General features: G+C 40.2%; 1 protein-coding gene across 1 annotated transcript; it reads right to left on the bottom strand.

The window, feature by feature from the left end:
- Positions 1–86: 86 nt before the first annotated feature.
- LOC116724257 (macrophage mannose receptor 1) lies at positions 87–19,388 on the bottom strand. Its single transcript, XM_032569800.1, has 50 exons — positions 19,193–19,388; positions 16,980–17,125; positions 16,787–16,899; positions 16,506–16,639; positions 15,532–15,755; positions 15,325–15,428; positions 15,121–15,239; positions 14,876–15,011; positions 14,053–14,135; positions 13,817–13,936; positions 13,637–13,738; positions 13,400–13,558; positions 12,511–12,593; positions 12,243–12,387; positions 12,118–12,162; positions 11,857–12,024; positions 11,304–11,423; positions 11,119–11,229; positions 11,004–11,036; positions 10,773–10,907; positions 10,516–10,662; positions 9,738–9,872; positions 9,452–9,609; positions 8,937–9,081; positions 8,782–8,836; positions 8,633–8,699; positions 8,393–8,526; positions 8,271–8,314; positions 8,006–8,179; positions 7,766–7,920; positions 7,570–7,683; positions 7,362–7,477; positions 6,507–6,661; positions 6,222–6,427; positions 5,354–5,531; positions 5,051–5,275; positions 4,773–4,942; positions 4,625–4,695; positions 4,387–4,487; positions 4,182–4,301; positions 3,817–3,954; positions 3,590–3,744; positions 3,407–3,506; positions 3,079–3,314; positions 2,457–2,640; positions 2,117–2,365; positions 1,829–2,011; positions 1,668–1,724; positions 523–668; positions 87–419 (listed from the first exon to the last, which is right to left on the bottom strand). Exons 1-50 carry the CDS (start codon positions 19,245–19,247, stop codon positions 375–377), a joined length of 6,498 nt encoding a protein of 2,165 aa, XP_032425691.1. The 5' UTR covers positions 19,248–19,388; the 3' UTR covers positions 87–374.
- Between the last annotated feature and the right edge of the window lie 435 nt (positions 19,389–19,823).

Raw genomic sequence — 19,823 nt, 5'->3', positions numbered from 1 at the left:
GGGTGCTTACTCTGGCTTATCTTGAACAAAATAAGTACATAAGTGTGGATGTAAAAGCTACAAAATAATATTTTCTTAGAGATGCTTTTTTTTTTTAATCTTAATTTGGGTAAGAGTTGGAGAGAGGAAATATGGCTACAACACTGGCATTTTTTTGTGGACTCGTCACAAAAGTTCTAAACGTTACAAATATTTTTCACTCAAAAAAAGATCTGTGCTAAAAAGAGATCACGTTTTCTTTTTCCTGCTGTATTAAAGTACACACAACATTCCTTAATCCTATTAAACATACTTATCAGAAGCTTCAAACTAGACTGATTTAAAAAATAAAAATAGACCCTCATTAATGTACTTTACAGAAACGGGAGGAGGGTTTACGTGTCAGATTCTCCTGTAAAGTTCGGGTTGCTGAAAGCCGGCTGAAACAAAAAGGGGGGAAAAAAGACAACCCAGCATTAAAACTATACAAATTAAACTGGATTTTTTTTTTCACCCTTATAGAAGCGCTGATTTGTAACCTACCACATCAACATGGGAAGTGGTTCCCGTTGGTAAGCTCAAGCTGCTCAGTTTATATCCCCGCACTCTGAAGACGTAGTACAGCAGTCCAACTATCAAGCAGAAGAAGACGACGGCTCCGATGACGGCGCCGACTACCACCCCGGCATCTGTAGATGCAGCAGGTTTGTCAACTTCTGTTGTGCAGCTTTTAAAAATTATGACAAACGGCATAAAAAAAGTGAACTATTGGGAGCAAATGATGGCGCACAACATCAACAAATGAACTCAAAGCACCTCCACATGTTTCTGAGGCTCAAAATTGTCTCTCAGTCTGGGTCAGTAGGCTACACAATTAAAACAAAGACTGTAACTTAACAGATTTTCTGAGACAATGAATTTTAGGTTTTCACCATCTACACACCGCACACAAAATTACAAGAAATAAAGCTTGGAATATTTTACTCTGTGTCACGAATCTGTATAACACACGAGTTTCACTTTCTGGAATAAGTGACAACATTTATTGAACTTTATAATATTAAATTTTTTCATGCATCTGTAAGCATTCTTCCTTATAAGTGAATGTATTAAAACCTCTTCACCTGTTGCTTGATAAAAGCCTGACTTATTTGAGGAATGAATTTCACTGTTATTAACCTTGTACAGGTTTTGACATTGTTTTTATTTATTTATTTTTAACAAATTGATCTTTATTTTTTTTCTGACATTGTTCTACATCACAGAATTCAAGCTGTCAGTAGAACAAGGCCTACACTGACACATTAGAAGGAACTCTGCTGCCCCTGGTGGCTTACAGGGATCATCACACCTAAAGCCGCCTGTTCTTTTATTTTAATAGAATAATGTCAATTTATTAGGCATTCTTTGATCTTCAGACTACAATATATCCAAAATATACAAATATGTTTCCTTTAGTCTTTAAAACTATATTTTAGGAAAAAATACAGCCGACTTATCACGTTGAGTCCTCAACAACCAATTTAAGGTGTGAAATCCTCAACTAATGGTTTCTAGATGATTAGAATGCCTTGATATGCAACATATATTATCAAGTCTCACCACTTTGAAGGTCTTAATTTTAAACAGCAGACATGCACTATGATATTAAAAGAGCCGTATACACAGTCGTCCACTTCATTACTTACTTCCACCTGGACTGTCAGTGGGGAAGATAGGATTTTTGCCATCATCTGTTGTGTAATCTGAAAGAAAAGTTCACACACAAACTGTTAAATCGAAAATTAAAAAACCTTGAATCAAAATTCAAAATAAAAAATCCACAGAAATGACGCGAGGAACTCCCTACACTGGCGGTGGCGACAAGCAAAGCCTCTCTTCTGCAGGCAGTTGTTGTCATTCCAGTGCCCATCAAGGTACATCTCCACGCAGTTCTCTTCGGCGATATCTCCAGGATGGAAGGCCGAATTGGGCTCGCCTTGAGCCCAGTTAACAAATCCCAACGACGTCTTGTCTGTCCAGCCCCAACCAACTAAGTGGCAAAACATGTCATATGTACAGGTGAGCTGTTTGCAGGTACTGGACTCTATAAGAGAGAATGGTCACTGTTGCTGTTTCTGCTTCGTTGCTAACTCACAGTTTCTGTCCCGGGTAAGGCCGATCCAGATGTTGTGCTTTTTAGTGAAGTTTAGGTTCCTGATGAACTCAATCTCTGCCCTGCTGTGAATGGAGGTCAGCTCAGTCCTGACCGACTGGCAGTAGTGTCGGGCGTCGTTCCAGGAGAAGCCCTCCGCCCCGTCGTACATGAAGTAACAGTACCGGCCGTAAGGAGCAAAGAAAGGCAAACACTTCCCGTCGCCGGGGCTGGGAGTGGGAGGTGGTTTTACTGCGGACATTAATAATAACGATTCGAGACTTATTGGTATAATTAACTGTTGCAAAAGAAAAAGTACATGCGCCACTCAGGTTTGTTATACCAGAGGAGATCTTGCAGATGTAGGGCTTAGCCTGGTCACACTTGGTATCGTTCCAGGTCCCGTGGAACCAGATTGAAGCATGCATGCTGACACATCCCTCGTCCTGGATGTTGCTGGGCTCTCCTGGACCCCACTGAGTGAAGAAAACTGGCCAGCCGTCTGTCCACATGTAGGAGTTGTCCTCCTGCATCACAACACAGCTGTGGATTTATCTCTGACTTAAATCAGGATGTTGCTCTGCCGTAGGAAATGTTTTTTTTACTCTTACTTACTTGCAAAGACAATGATATGCCTTGAACTTTTGGAGATTTTGTCATGTTACACTCACAAAAAGCCCTCTTTATTCTCACACCCCTAAATAAATTCCAATTTCCCACATAATTAGTAAATAAAACCTAAATATACGCATATGTTTTTGTCAAGAGAAACTCGTAGATTACTTAGATACATTAGTCATGGAGTGAAATATTTCATGCCTTTGATTCTTGCACTTTTTATGATTATATCTCACAGATAATGAAAATCATTGCATTTTGTGGTTGTAATTTGACAAAATCTTAAGTTCAAGGGATAGAAACATACATATAAACATTACTGTAGGTGATATTATCTATTGTAAAACCTGGCGTCTTAATCCGATCCAGGCATCTGCCTTTCCCTGCAGGACGACGCCGGCCACAAAGGCCTGATCGTAGCTCATGTCGATGCTGGCCAAGTTGCCACCCTGCTCCTCGCAGGCCGCCTGAGCCGCATCCCAAGTCGCCGGCTTCTCAATCAGCTTGTAGCAGTTCTGGTACCAGGAGATGTAGTCAGCAGGGCAAGGGCTCTTGGTGGGAGGAGGGGGTTGAATGCTGCTTGCTGATCAGAACAAAAATATTTGGCTGCCAGCTTCAAATTGTTGGGAATGTTTTCTAAAAAAAAAACAAAAAAAGTGCCTTTGTCTGACTTACATTTCTTTCTGTAGCAGACAAAGCTATGATTCCTGTGGCAGGCATCATCGTTCCACTTGCCGGTAGCGAGAGTGCCATGGGTCATGGCCACACAGTGTTCCTGTTATGTAGAACAATTAAGATCATGGACATGTTTCACGGCAACCTCTAAAAATCCTCAAGAGTTTAAAAAAAAGATCTCACCGCTCCTCCTGCGTTGTTGGGTTCGTGTTCATTCCAGTTGGTGTAGAGCACTGGACTGACCCCGTCACTCCAGGCGTACTGATTCTCCACTAAGAGATCCGACAGACCGATCCAACTAGGGAGCTGTAGATCTTTGAGGTAGCTAGCCACAAAGTCTTGAGGAGAAAAACAAAGAATGAGCTGATAGGCTAATTTAAAATATTTTCCTGGTTCTCTGTGGAGCTTACCGTTCTCATACTGGTTATCAATAATTGCCAGCTCCCCTCCTTGGTCTTTGCACCAGCTACGAGCGTAAGACCAGTTTGCTTTGATGTCATCTTTCTTCCCTTTAAACATGAAGCATTTGTCCTTAAAACGCATCCATCCTGCAGGACGAAAGGACGGAAATGAGTGAAGAAAGACCTGCTTTCTAACCTCTTCAACCATTTATTTCTACTAATCTTTGACCACAACCAACAACATAGGTTTCTGAAGAGAAAAAACGAATCCATATCCTAAGGAAAGATCCATGAACATTTTGATATCTAAAGAAGGATGCTAGAAAGACAGAGAAAATCTTCCTGATGTTGCATTTGTCATCGAAAGGCGTTACCTGCAGGACAGTTGCCCTCCCAGGGTTGTGTGGGGGGAGGAGGTGTGTGGACGTCTCCAGGGAACTTCTTGCAGACATAACCGGCTCCGGCTCGGCCGCAGTTGGCATCGTTCCATCCACCTTCAAAATCCAGAGATCATTGTTCAGTGAGTGAGAATGGGGGTGGGCTTGCTAAGTTTTCACAGTTAATAGTAGTTAACGGTACCTTGATGTCTGTTCATCTGGACACACTGTTCTTCCCCGTTGGCGTTGTTTGGCTCCCCTGGTGCCCAGTGGGTGTATGTTAGAGGGGAAAGGTCTATCCACCTGAGAAGAGAAAACAACCAATCTCCTTAATTCTTGTACATGAATCCCGTTTCCTTCCATCCATGTTGGATCTGTAGTTTCCCTCTGTGGGACAATAAAGGCTATTTCTATTCTATTCCATGTTGTCGTCTACCTACATGTACTGTCCACTTGTGATGCCAAACATCCTCATTCCGATCCAGGCTGCAGTCACCTTCCCTGTGCCCACCTGGCAGAGTAAAACATCAAATCAACATATTTGTTCCTATTTTTCATGTCCACAGAAGCCAAAGAAACAAGGCGTACCATGCTGTTGACATATGCCTGTTCATTTTTGTTGAGGATGGAGACAAGCATGGCCTTCTCTGCGTAGCAACGCATGATGGCTGTGTGGAAGTCAACTATATCGGTGTCATTGTAGTAGTAACAGATGTTGTTGTTCTTCCTCCAGCCAGGGTTGGAGCCACAGTCAGGAGCTGGAAGTGGCAAGGATGCATGAAAACAAATATGTCTTGAGAGAGTATTCATTTAGATGATTTTCCCCTGGAGGTTGGAACAACTGGTGCATGATGGGGATAGTTTACCTGGGACAGGAGATGGAGGCACTGGGGGAATGATTGGGGTTTTTCCTTTGGAAATCATGCAGATCCAGTCTTGATGCGCGTCACAGTTCAGGTCGTTCCACCAGGAGAATGTCCCGTTGTTGCTGCTCACCATCTCCACGCACTCCTCACGACCCTCGTGGTTGTTTGGCTCCCCGTGGCCCCAGTTTGTGTGTGACAAGGGCGTTCCATCGCTCCAGGAATACCCTGTGATAAATGAAGAGTCATTAGGTTCTCATCTCAGATTCCATTTAAAATTCAGAGAAAAACACAGTCTCTTCTCACCTCCTACTGTAGGGTTGTGCCTGAGGCCGATCCACTTAGTGCTGCCTTTACTGTACACAGACAAAAACTCCTCCTCCTCATGATTGTGGATACTGACCAGATTAGCTCCCCTGGATATGCAGTCCTCCTGTGCTGCTTCCCAGCTCTTTTTCTGGGACCAGTCTACATTGTGGAAAAGCTGCATCACACGGAAACAAGAAAATCAGTTTCTCCCATGGCTTAAACTTTTTATGCTTCCTAGAACAAATTAGGATAGGTCTAAGAGCCATACAAAGCATGTTCATTACATTTTTTGCACAAAATCTTTCTTAGATAATGAGATTTTAGTCTGATTAGTTTTGTCTATTTTGAACTCCTTTCAGAGTCAGCCGTCTTATGGCCTCTTGTCACTTTAAATGCAAATGCAGCTTATGAAAGTTGGGCCACGCCGCCCAACTTTATGAAAATGGCTGTGGAATTATACAACTGTACATCTTTGGAAAGCAGAAGTGCAGCCTCCTGTACAATCAACAACAATATAGAAAGTGGTTTCTAGATGGTAAGTCAACTAAACACTTGTATTTTCAGCAGCCATTGTACAGCGGTAAAACCAGCTGATTGAACATGCTGGAGCTCTGCTTGGGTTGCTAGGATTGGCTTGGGCTGGGGTTACTAGGTAACAGCGCAGTGCCCTCAATTGTGACTCAACAATTGGGAGGTTTTGGAATTCGCTCATTCTTGAATCAGCTCAAGAACATTAATTTATTGCCAAAAACTGCTGCCTGGGCTGTTATTAGAAGACCCAAATGGAAGTACAAAAGCATGTGAAAGGTAAATTTTAGCTTAAAGATCCTCTTTTATTTTATCTCTATTTTACTGTCATTATCACCCTGTAGCAGTTCCGGAAGTGGGGCAAAGCCGTCCAGCCGTTAGCGCAGCCCTGAGATGGAGGAGGAGTTGGAGCCTTTGTAGGTGGAGTGATGTCAGGTCTGGCCTTTTCACAGATGAAGGCGTACTTCTCTGAGCACTGTTTGTCATCCCAGAAACCGCCAATCTGTCCCGTTGTCATAGCCACACAGGTACCATCTCCATTGTCTAATAAAAAAAGACAGTAAATGTTTTCTCATCTTGGTACATGTTCCCTTTCAGGCGAGGTTACAGTTGGGTTTAGTACCTGGCTGGTCTTTGTCCCAGTGAGTGAAGGTCAAAGGTAAGCCGTTGTCCCAGACGTAGTCGACCCCTCCGCTCATGTCTCCCTGGGCGCGCAACCCCATCCACCAGAAACTGGTTCTTCCTGACAAGGCTACTGTAAAATGGGACTGTTCGTAGCTGCAGTGAAACATAAAAGACATCATGTTTGGATTCATCTCTTCTAGAGAGTTTTATGTGATACGGCAACACAAGGCAAAGCACTATTTTGAAGAGGAATTAAAATAATATGTGGTTTTGTTTTGTTTTGTTTTAATCTATGACATGCACATGTAGTCAGCTCCTTTGAGTTTGATGCAATTCATCCAACTGCCTAATAAAAGTTTACCTCTGTGTTATTTACCCTTGGCTGTCCTGTGGAAAACATTAGTGAATTGTACACCAAATGTCCTGATCCTACCCTAAATGAGAATCTAGGGCACGACTTGGAAATTTGCTGTTCATAGTTGGTCTTCATTCTCCTAACTTTTACTGAGTTTGCTATTTTGGAAGCAATAATTGGCACAAATTTTTACCCTCCGCAAAAACCATTGCTATAGCACAGATGACTTACAGTCGTAGTTGCAATGAAAGGTGGTTGAATAACATATTGAATTGAGTGAAAGGTGGCTACATACAAATGCAACCAATACTCTAAATTGCGTTGGTCTATCACATATTGTCCCCACTCAAAAATTACACTGATAAGTGATACTGTGATCAAATATAAAAAGGATTCAAGGTTATGAATATGTTTAAATGGCAAATATTTCTGCCCTGATGAAGATGGCATTATTCATTCATATCTCTGCTGTTTGAAAAACCACAGATTCATCCTCACATGTCTCCGATGTGCAACAAGACGGCGTCCTGCTCCTTACAGAAGGCTTTAGCATCGGACCAACTCCTGGCCGACTCTTCCATCCAGTAGCAGGAGTAGCCGTACGCGTCCCAACCCTGACATGCAGGAAGAGCACATCTTCCAGATAAATGCACTGCTGCTTTAAAGAACAAAGTACAACTCAGACAACAGGAAAAGACGGTCCTACCTGCTGACATCCATACATGGTGGGTTTGACTGACGGGAGAGGGTAATGTGCTTTGGGCATTTTGCATATGTAGGTGTTAAGCTCTGTGCAGGACACGTCGTTCCATCTGCCGGTCTGCGAGAAAATAAATCTCAATTATCTGCAAAGAATATAAATACTCCCTATTGGTTGCATGGATACAAAGAGGAGTTCTCACCTGGTGTAACATTTCAACACAGTCCTCACTGAAACCATCATGGTTGTTAGGTTCTCCTGGAGCCCAATAGGTGAAAGTTACAATGTGTTCATTGGACCACATGAACATGCCAGGCAAGCCCAGGTCATTCAGACCAGTCCACACGTCACTGGTGGCTGCAGATCGAAACAATCACACATAGAAAGATTGGTCTCTGATCTCCAGCTCTACATTTTTTTTTCTTTCAATCTGCATCCATACCCAGGTAGAGGTAGCTTTCCACCCAGCTTTGCTCCTTCATGGAATGGATGGAAACAAGCTCAGCGCCCAGATTCCTGCAGGTCCTCCGAGCGGCGTGCCAAGTCTTTTTGTCTCTAAAAGGTTTGTAGCAGAAATCTCCAAACTCATACCAGTCAAGCCCGGAGCATCTCAGCTCTGATGGCAGGACGATGAAAAAAGGGATTCAGCAGAAAGAATGAAGGAAGCTGGAAATAATCAAACTGATTATGAATAAATCTTTACTCACCCCCATCTGAAAAAGTATACGATACATCATAGTCTCCACCAAATCTGCAGACAGAAGATTTTTAGCTGTCAGGCCTCATAAAAACTTTCCTGAGAGTTAAAGAATAAAACTTGTGGACTCACTGTCTGGAGATGATGCCGTTCCTGGTGGAGCCGGGATAAAAGTTTTGACCAGGAGCTTTTAACAAAGTGCAGTCTCCTCCGTTCTCATTGAGAACAACTCCAGCATGGATGGCTGCTGCACAGATGTTTGAGTCCTGTTGCAAAATTAGGTGAAAACAAGCAAATAAGAAAAAACAAAATAAATTCACCAATACACCAAATATCTTAAAGGGATGCAGGTAATGGGACATAATTACATACCCCACGATATACTGATGTGCCGTACACCAGGTAATCTGTATTAGCACAGCCTGCTGGACAATGCACCCTAAAAATACAGCAAGATTATAGCATAAATTATAGTCATCCAAATGCCGCAGCATAAATGAAATATCTTGGAATTGACTCACGTCATTTGATCATTGGCAAAATTGAAGCTGGGCTTGTTGGCACATGTAATTGCATCTGTGAAACCAGAGTTAGTTTGGATAAAAATGTTAGAAATTAAAAACCAAAGCAATATTTCCAGTGTTCTTTGGAATTAAAAGTCTTATGATTTGCTCACAGTCAGGCGTGCATCCCAATACGTCAAACCGGAGCCCTGCCTGGCCGCTGAACTCCAGTGGACGGAGGCGGACGTACTGAGCGGACACAGGGGTGCCCAGCAGCTGAGTTTCAGGGATGTTTCTGTCCGTTGAACCTGGGAAAAACTGCAAATAGTGAAGTACAAGAAAGAATGATTATAATAAATATTTAAGCAAAAGCACATTTTTAAATCTTCCAAACTAGAAAATCTTTAATTCATGATAACTTTGAGGTTTTTTCATATGGTGATTAAGGTTTATACACTTTTTCAGACTACAATTCCAAAAGCCAGATTTTCAAATCTCAGTCCATAAAATTACATTTTTAAGTGCAAACATAAAAGTTAATACATTTATTACAAACAGTGATTCTGCTTCAGATATGGAGAATGAAAACCGGACAGCTGATGGATGTCATTTTCAGATGATGAAATAGATAAATTCTGGAAATACAAATATTTTACAGCAGATGGAGTACAAACCCTGTCTTACTCACATCTCCATCGGCAGTGTAGTCAGTCCAGCTTGCCCCGTCCGTACTGTGCTGCAACTTATATTTAGTGACCCAGTGGTCATTGTGAGGACAACCCTGGATTACAATCCCAGTTACTTTCCTGGTCGGACCCAGATTCGCTTGGATCCAGCTTGAAGTTGCTGAAAGAGGACACACAAGAGATCATGTTTCACCTGGAAATCAACCCATCAATGGCTCTTCCCTAGAAGTTTAAATTCATCCTTATTGTCATGTTGAAGAAATGATGTAGAAAAAAATAATTTCAGACCACTTCCTGAGGGCATCCAGCAGGAGTTGCCATGCAAACGGGCTTTGTTCGCAGTAAAAGATCCGATAGAAGAAGAAGCAGAGAGCTGGAAGTCAGTGATGTTCCCATCCTCAACACCCAGGCCGTGCAGACACACTGTGAGAAAAGCATGGCTGATTATAGTTTGTTTTTATGATAATGCATATGTAATGAAAACATATCAAAAGTATTGTGAAGAAAATAAGGTAAATTCTGTTCTGCTGTTTTTTCACCCCTTAGTGTATTTTTTTGTGCATTTTATTCTTCCAAAACCACTGTCAGATAATAATATTACTTGTTATCATTGAACTTGTGTGCATTATCATTTGATTTGAAAGCGTTATATACTTTGTGGGTTAAATCTAATGTGAATGACTACTCACATTAGGTTGATTTAAGTCATATGCCATGTAGTTTCTGTTGCATTTTCATTTGACATGCATCTAAATCAACTAAAATTCACTTCATGTTTATTTTTCTGCAGAGGAATATTGTGTAGATGTTTTGTGGATATATGGCTTTACTGCAGTATTATATTGTACATTGATGCAACATTTTCATTGACTTTATTTCTGGTTTCATCAACAATTTCTCAGAATTTCAGCCTGTTCTTTGGATTTTGATTAGGATGGTGTCTGTAGAGCTAAGCCTAAGTTCAAGTGAACAACACTTAGTCAGGATTGGACAGATATTAATATTTTGTTTCTATATGTCAATATGGAGTGACCATTCTCATAAAAATGAGAAAAAAAGATATTACCTTTTTGTTCGCAGCTATATACTATCTCCAGATATTTCGAGATAGTGGGGCAGGGGTCTTTCTCAGCGCGGGCGTACGCGAAGCAAAAAGGACGGTTATCGCATGCCTTTCTGTACGGAGGAAGAACTCCTTCGACTGTACAGCTCCCTGTAAAACAGACAAAATCATATCCATATTTTCTTATTAAATGGTATTGATTACACAGTGTGTAGCACTGGTCTGTATTTCCATCTGTTGTAACTCATTTGTAGCAGAACCTTCTGATCCCTCAAAGTGTGGGCAGATGTCTTTGCTCTTGCGGCCGTAGAAAGCAGACTGGATGTTTATCACGCTTTCCTGAGGGCAGTGAAGGACAGCGGTGGAATCTTGGCACACAATTGCTGTCATGAAACCTTTAACAAAAGAACAAGAATTAATACTCGAGATATTTAATTGGGTGTGTTGATGAATCGTGCTGAAAAAGAAAAGTATGGAGATGTCCTTTTTACCATCATGTGGTGGAGGAGGCTCAGGTGTTTTCCCTGAAAGGAAGAAGCTCATTTTAGCTCTCTTTTGACCTGGTTGTAATTCACCATCAGCAACATTTCAAGCAGCATTCCTCACCTCTCCGCTTGCAGATATATCCTCTCTTGTTCTGGCAGTTGTCGTCATTCCAGTAGCCGTCGTTAATAAGTATCGACAAGCAGTCTTCACCAAAGTAATCATCTGGGTTGCCTGCGGGGAACACAAATCTCGCTGTCTGATGTTGTTTTTCAGAAGTAACTCAGAGTTTTCAGTCTCATATGAACCTGCATTCCAGCGAATGTATCTGAACGGAGAGCCGTCCGTCCACTCCCAGCCGCCCTCTGTGATGGAGTCATGACCCCCCATCCACAGGGAGATCCCGGTGGGAGCCTGCTGGATCAGGCCTGAGATTGAACATGAACATTTCAGTAGGCTGCTTTTCACAGCAGTCGATTCATTTTTGTATCGCTCTGGACCCAATATGTGCTTTATTTGATCAATGACGGAGAGTGATGGTGTGTGAACGTCATATAACACGCCTCTTTGGATCGCTTTGTAAGAATAGCATGAAGTTTAAATTATTAAAAATAATTTTAGCAACTTGTTTATGGAGCAACAAGAAATAATCACAACAAAACAATTAAGAATCCACACACTGAAATACTATAAATAAGTGAGGATTATGTTCACCAGTCCTAAAAGTGTGGTATAAAAAACCCTAATAAAACCAATCCGAACCCGACTTCAAGTGGGATTATTAGTTTTTTAGTTTTTTGTCAATGCAAACAGACAATCACTGACAATAACTTAGAAAAAATGACTTGAAGCTCTAAATACCCTGTATGAAAGCCTGCTCAAAAGGTTCAGTGATACTGAGAAGCTCCCCTCCCTGGTTGACACAGTCAGCTCGAGCCTCCGCCCAAGTCCTCATCGACAAATAGTTAAACAGGTAGCAGAAGTCGTTGAAAGGGTCGGAGGTCCACGAGCCGCACTTCTCATTCCATCCTGCAGCAAACGCAACAAGTCAGATGTTCACATGCATGTAAATACGCTTTATTATGCGTTTTAGATCTAAGAAGAGCATAACGTCAAGTCAACCTGGTCCAGATGTTGGAGGCTGAGGAAGAGACCCTTGACCCTTTGCTACAATGACAGAAAGCAACAATTTACTACAAAGGGAGAAGAAAGACTACAGGAGGTACAAATGTATACGAGCATCTCACCTTTTTTGCAAACAAATTCTTTCGTGGCAGTGCACTTGTCGTCATTAAGCTTCCCAGGGTCAGGGTGAGTCATTCCCGTCAAGTGAACGCAGTCCTCGTTGTTCTCATAGTTGTCTGGCTGGTTGGGCGCCCACGGCAGGAGATTCTGAGATCATCGGCAAAGAGCGGCACAAACTGAGATGCTGCTCTGATTGTCACAGTCAGCACCTACAGTAAGAAATGGGAGTATGGTGGAATGGGTGACATTCCCTGTGGTTGTGCTACTTACTGCATCTGATCCATCGGTGTACACAAACTGGTTTTCAATATTGATGTCATTCAAACCCACCCAGGCTTCACCTGGCATGTGAGCTGCAAAGAAAAAAAAAACACATCCAAGTATGTCAACAGACACTGTTCAAACCCACTGAGACCACAAACTGCAAAGTGCTATTTATTCAAATGTACAATAGCACAAACATAGAAGAGGATTAGGGTAACTTAAAAAAATAATAATAATAATTCACTAGAATCAGAATTGTTTGAATTGTTGATGCACCTTCAGGCAAATCTAGTCTTAAAACTCAAATCTATCAAGTAAATTTGGGACAGGTTCAATTGCAGGTTTACATCTTGTTTGGATTCCGACATAGATTGACGTAAAATTAGAATTCTGAGTTTAAAGTCAGAATTCTTCTCCTTTATGATTTTTAGAGGCTCCGACTCTTCAAAATTGTAAAGTGAAATCTAAATAATTTAACATTTTCCCACATTAAAAAAATAAACAGTGTGGTGTTCAGCTCTATTTACTCCAGTATGCCTAAATAAAAACCAGTGAAAACAGTTTTAATCGTAGTGTAATTTATTCAGCTCTTCTGTGAATCTGACAGAACAGCGGCACGCCGCACTTCTTAGATTTTTCTTGGTAACAAATTTTGAAAGCCATGAATAATTTCCCGTCCACGTCACAATTATGCACCACTCTTTGTTGGTCAGTCAGATCACATAAAATCCCAATAGAATTGTGGTGTTCCAGACAAAGAAATGATGGAACCTCCAGGATTAAGAATAAACTGAGATTTGCAGTTGTAGCTCAAACTAATTCAAAGGTGTAAGAATATTTATGCAAGGCGTTATGTTTTCTTAAACCCCAGTGATTTTATGTCACAGCTGCTCACCAGTGAGGAAACTGAGCTCTTCTTCTGAATGAAAGCTGACCAGATGACCCTGCTCTTTGACGCAGTCAGCTTCGGCATCTTGCCAGTTTTTCACCTGCTCAGTCTCAAAGTGGTAGCAGGAGTCCTTATAAAGCAAGTATCCACGGTCACAGTGGCCATCTGAAGTAAACAACACCACGGTCACTGGTAGAACTATTACTGTCTATATATGGGAAAGGAGCATGAAGACTAACTGACCAGGAGACGCAGTTGGTTGAGGGTTCATTCCACCGGTCATCTCACAGATGTAACCCAGACTCTTGAAGCAGTTAGTTGTTTCCCATTTGCCCTCATAGTTCCCTGAAATAAAGGGTTTATTCTAGAAGCTAACAAGAGGAACCATTTATTATAAATGGAGTGACAGAGGGAAGAACCCACCTGTGTAGATCTGGCCACAGTCCCAAGTGTTTTCAGTGTTTCTGGGCCAGCCAGTACCATAGTTTGAAAATGTGATTTTACTTTTATCCGTCCATTTAAAGTCTCCGTCCTGGTACATATCTGCATGCAGAAAAAGCAGGGAAATAACCAGGAGGGTATATCAGAACTGTATGTTATGGCCTAAAAATTTACTTTTTAATCCGTTTAGAAAAAGAGGATTTACTCAAAGTCCTAACCTGATAAGCCGATCCAGATATCAGGAATGTCTACTTGGTGAAAGTCCGGAAGTTTCCCATTGATGAAAAACTGCTCCTCTTGACTTTATGACGCAAAAGACAAACCAAAAGATGTGTCCCACTCCATATATACATATATATATGCAATAATAACAACAGCAAAAAACCTAAAAATTTAAACTGCATGAATTACTAATGCTACTTGGAAAATAGTGGCATAAAAGTTGCAAATTGCAACTTACACCATGGAGACAAGATACAATGTCATGCTGCAGGAGCAGAACAATTTTATTCAAAGTGCATAAATACTGAGTGATAAGACTTTCCATTTTGCTCATTCATCTATAAAGTGAGTCTCTGCATACACCTGAAACATTAACAAACAGATAGAAGGTTACATGCTCAGCAAACGCACAAGTGAAACTAGAATTGCTTAGCTTAGCCATGTATCCAGATCTACAAAGACTGGGGTTTCAAAACGACAACCGTTCCAACAATTTATAGCCCTTTTAGTGAGATGGCAGAGAGTGATCGGAGGTTTTTATGGTTGCTGCTTAATTCTGCTAGTCAACTTACAAAAAAGACTAATGTTTTGTTTGTGTCATGCTTCATTAAATAAAAAAAAAACTTACATATACTTGGATTTTTTTTAAATAAATGAGTTGTATCTGTAGCTGCTTTACTTATTTTGTGTCTCCAAGCTAACAGTGACCGTTTTCAACTCATCATGCATGCAATAATGATAATGTTGCAATTCTAACCTGCATAGACGACAAATACATTTGTGATTACATTTTTGAAGTGGAAGTTCTTCATCCTCTACCTGTTTATGAACAGCAGGTGAGCCCCCATCGCGGAGCACTTGTTAAGAGCTTCATACCAGGTGGTCAGCTGATTGACGTTACTGACAATCCAGTAGCAGCTGCCATTAAAGCTCTGCCACCCTGGAAGACAGATGGCTGGGCAGGGAGGAGAGTGGGTTGAAGAAGAGACATCAGGAAAATCCAGACAGTAGGGGTGAACGTCCAAAAACATCATCGCCAGGGGAAGACAAAGTGCTGTGCTTACTGCTGAGTAGACGCTTGCACATGTATGGGCGCTCATATCGGCACAAATGGGACCTCCACTTTCCAAATGCTTCTGATGTACCTTTGACCAACGCAGCACACCCGCCAACCTGTGGATCTCTGTTAGACAACTAGAGCTTTATCCTAAATTCATCACATTTTTACTAATAGAAGATCTTCTGTGAAGATGGATTATTCTTCTTACACTGTAGAGGTAACCTCCCAGTTGGTGAAGCTCACCGCCATTGCATCAGACCAGGCAAACTGGCTGTTCCCAGGATCAACCTGACATGAAATCTTGTTGCATTTCTGTTAAGACAAAGTTCATCTTCACATTTACGTAGCGCTGTGTTGATCATCTATTTCCAGACCGGTAGGTCAGCCTCTCCATGCATCAACAAGTTCCTCTCACCAGTGTGGACAGACCAATCCAGAAATCCAGATGTGTTGACGACAGCGTCCCCATCACAAAGGTGTTTTCTTCCAGTGAGGATATGGAAACCAGATCTCCTCCCTCCTCCACACAGTCATGCCTGGCTGCCGACCAGCTTTTCATCGTTTCGAACTTAAACTTGTAGCAGTTGGAGCCGTGCTGCCTCCAGCCGCTGGCTAAGTCACACTGGGGGGCTGGATTTGCTGCAAGGCAGGAATAAAGGGGGAAATGCTTCAGGTGTTGGAAATGTCATTACATTTTACATCTTTCAAAGAAAAGCGCTTTGAGGCAGGGAACATCCTTTTTTTTTCTGTAAATATCCTCTGCACACTAATCAACTGGATTAACTGGAACTGCACTGAAATTTCACAAGCCAAACTATCAACAGGTCATATCAAAACAGAGGAAACATGTTAGCGTTTGCTTGTAGCATTTTTACAAACTTCATCTGAAAACACCATCAGTATAGGACAAAAGAATGAATTTATTACAAAACCTACAGTAGCTTTGCCTTTAGAAACGAATGATATTTAGGAGGCACATTTAAAATTAAAAGCGTATATCTCTTTAAAGTAGCATTGAATTTGGATTCGTATCAGCAAATGTTTTATCTTCGATTACTTGGTTCTGTGTTGGATTTGAAAATGGGATCATTGGAACATTTATGTTTGTCATTACCTGAGGAATTTATATCTAGTGCATAAATATTGAATAATGTTAATTAATGAAGAAATTGATTCTTGACTATATTCGTAGATATTTATAGGTTTTGCACGCAATTACATTATAGATCTTCATCAAATACTGGATCTAGATCAAACATCACACCACAAAAAGTGTAATCAAGTAAAAACTGTTGTAGAACATGGCACCTAAAATAAAATTAAAAGAATGGTAAAAAATAAAATAAAATAAAAATAAACCATGTAGAAGTGGCATTTAAGTTTTCTTACCATTGATGTATTTGCAGATGTATTTCCTCTTGTTGCTGCAGTTGTCATCGTTCCAGTGTCCAAAGTCGTATCCCACCACCTCACCGCAGTGCTCCATCTCATTAAAGTTATCAGGCTGGCCTGACATCCAGAACCTGAAGAGGCAGGAATAGTGTTTTCTTGAACGATCCGCAAATAAAATCTAGACCCTTGATGTTGTGAATTTCCCTCTGGGATGATTAAAGTATATTCATTCATTCATTCATTCATTTGGGCTTCAAAACATGAAGCAGTATACATACGATAAATATTCTATGAAAGGCTTCCCGTCACTCCACTCCCAGACGCCTTCAACGACCAGGTCATTCAAACCGATCCAGAAGATCTCTATGCCGATTTGTGTTCTCACCCACAACTAGAACAAGAGACAGAAAAAAACGGCTTAAAAATGAACTTGAAACTAACTTTACAATCATGTGTGTTAAAACCCCTCACCCTTTCCTGGATGCCTTGAATGCTCATCAGGTTGCTGCCCTGCTCTATGCAGTATGCATTCGCCTCAGTCCACGTCTTGGTGTCAGTTGAAAAGAAGTAACATTTACTCTCATACTCCCTCCAACCTTCCCGACACTGGCTGTGAGCTAAAGAGAGAGAAAGAAGTGAAATGCGGGAGAGGGTGGAGACTCACTACCCTCCTTCCTCACTCTATGAATGTTGGTCGACTCTGATGACTGTCTAGTCTTGTAGTCTAATCTTGTAGTGGCTATTAATGTGGAAAAAGACACTATTTTTAAAAACAACAGAATTTCACGAGCCGATAACACAATTGATATTTTACTTTGAGGTATATTTTTCTTGACTGGACCGTCTGACTGCCACAGTTAAAGTGCTTTTTCTTCTTTTCATTTCCATGCTTTAATGAGAGTTAAAAGCTCCAAATAAAATGAAGAATTTCATTTCTGGTTGGCTAAAGATTTAAAGCATAGTTTGGAAAAGCGAGATCTTGTTATTGTGCTGCGGCAGCATCTGTCACTCTTGATAAAATCATCAGTAAACCAGTAAACATATACTTAATGGCCTGTTAAATGCATATAAAGTTGAAATGTTTTAAAATCACATTGAAAACATGTTAAGCATGCTTCCAAATAGTCTGTCTTGAGTTCCAAAATCATACTTTAGTTTTGCAATAAAATATGATTTATTTATAAATAAAAGCTAATTAAAATAATGTAACTTTCATTGTGGAATTAAAGAAACGTAATTCCTTTGATTGTCAAAATTAAGAGCAAGGGAAAACATTGAAGGGATGGAACTTTTTATATACCACAAGGTAAACTTAGTTCTTATGAACACTGTAAAAAAAAAAAAAATTAACACTTGAAATACATTGCTTGTATTTCAAGTATCATTCTGACAGTTTCAGTGCATTTAGTTTAAAATTGCATAATTTTCTGGCATCAAAATTTTTGTTGTATTGTTGAAAGTAAAAAGATATTGCGTAAAACCAGATTTTAAAAAACTTAAAACTAGTCTTTTCTACTCTCTTTAAATAAAAAATGCTGGTCACTTCTAATAATTTTCGGCATATTTTTAAGAGCCTAAAGAGTTGCTAACCTCTGACCAGGTCAGCTTAGACGATGTTCACTAAATACTCTGACTATTCTACATGCTGCACATCATAGTTTTAGAAAGCCAGTAAATGCTCATCAATCATAAAAGTCTTATGATCGGTTTGCATTTACAGACTCTGTCAACCAACTTTGGATTCTCACACAAATCTTTAGGTGAATGTTTGACAAATTTACAGACAATATAGTAGAATCACATGTCTTGATGACTTTAACTGGCTGAAAGGCCACCTAGGAAAATAGGGAGAGTCAACTTATAGAAATTATTTATTTTTATTCTTTCTTTAGTCCACTGCGGACCACTTTCGTTGGTTATCATCCTGAGACATTGACTTGTTTTTTCGTGTTTTGTGTACAAATTATAGAACAATAAAAGCTGTTAATGTTCTTTAATTACTCTTCATGGCGGTCAGTGTCTCGAGAGATTCCACATACCAGACAAGTTGTGGAGAAATCACAGGGTAACACAAACACACGTAAGAGAACTTCAGAGTGGCTTATTAAGCTACCATGCGTGTTTTTGGGTGTGTAATCTCTCTGGAGCCAGAGCATCCAGAGAGATTACACAAATGTACAGGGAGAACATAAAAACTCCAAACAGAAAGGTACCAGGCTGGATTTGGAATCCACTCAGATGCTGCAAGGCAACAGAGCTAACCACCACACTGCTGCAGGCACATAAAAGCTAAAATATTTAACAACTGTGTTCCTTAGAATGAAACCATTTCCTTCTGAATAAGAATCAAAGCGAAGCCACTCATGTAAAACATTTTATCAGAGAAAATTTACAATGCGCCACAAAAAAAAGTTTCATAAGAAAATTTTATGTGAATTTTTTTTTAAATAAACTAAACTGCTCTTGTAATGTAAAAAAAATATATATATATATATACTTCAAATTACAATTATTTACTTGTTTTATTTTTTTGTCATTTTTGTAACCTGCAGAAACAGACATAAATGATCCAACTGAATCTGTTTCCACTTGTATGGTTTTGAGAAAGTTTCTGAATCAAATTCAAAACTTCAAACAACTAAATATATTCACACATTTCATAAAAGAAAGAGATATATACTCACCACAAGCAAGAAAAGAAGCAAATACGAGCAGCTTCAGAAGAATGCTTCCGGCCATTATTTAATTTGTGTGTTCGGCTTTCAAGGTGATTCCCTGTACATCCTAGTATTGAGTTGTTTTTTTTTGCCTCCCTGAGCCTATCAGTGTGTGTTGTACTGGATCTCTAAGTGTTCAGACTTCTGAGCATCTTCTCTTTGGTTCTCCTCTTTTCAGTGTTTGTCCAGAGTCCAAAGACTGAAAGCAATAAAGCAAGGATGAAAAAACAAGGCAGTGTGCAAAGGCATACTGTCATAACTTCACAAATTAAGAATGATCTGATTTGAAATTCCAAGAATGGATTTTGTTCTATTAAAAAAATCCTTCGAATTCATAAATCAGCAAGAAAAAAGAAAAATAACTTTATGCGTAAAATAAAACAATTTGTGTTTATTTCTTAATATTCTTCTTTCCTCCACATTACTTAACTTACTTTTCAAGAATAATGCACACTTACCTCACCAAAACAGTTCTGCCCACCCTTGCTGCAAATTGCTAAAAACTGATAGAAAGTAACTCAAATAGAGCATCAGATAGTGTTTTCAGAAAATTACAAGGCTGGATTTACAAAGGAAACTTTAAACCTACAGGAAGTAA

The sequence above is a fragment of the Xiphophorus hellerii genome, chromosome 8, assembly GCF_003331165.1.
Source record: "Xiphophorus hellerii strain 12219 chromosome 8, Xiphophorus_hellerii-4.1, whole genome shotgun sequence".
NCBI lineage: Eukaryota > Metazoa > Chordata > Actinopteri > Cyprinodontiformes > Poeciliidae > Xiphophorus > Xiphophorus hellerii.
This window is presented reverse-complemented; position numbering and strand designations above follow the sequence as displayed.

What these genes read in the sequence shown, in the direction of transcription:
- LOC116724257 (XM_032569800.1), bottom strand. Translation starts at nt 19,247, where the DNA reads ATGGCCGGAAGCATTCTTCTGAAGCTGCTCGTATTTGCTTCTTTTCTT. An exon ending in GCCTCCTCCACCACATGATG is followed by an intron (nt 10,908 to 11,003) that starts GTAAAAAGGACA and finishes CTTTTGTTAAAG; the next exon opens with GTTTCATGACAGCAATTGTG. An exon ending in ACTACACTGCCGATGGAGAT is followed by an intron (nt 9,082 to 9,451) that starts GTGAGTAAGACA and finishes CACTATTTGCAG; the next exon opens with TTTTTCCCAGGTTCAACGGA.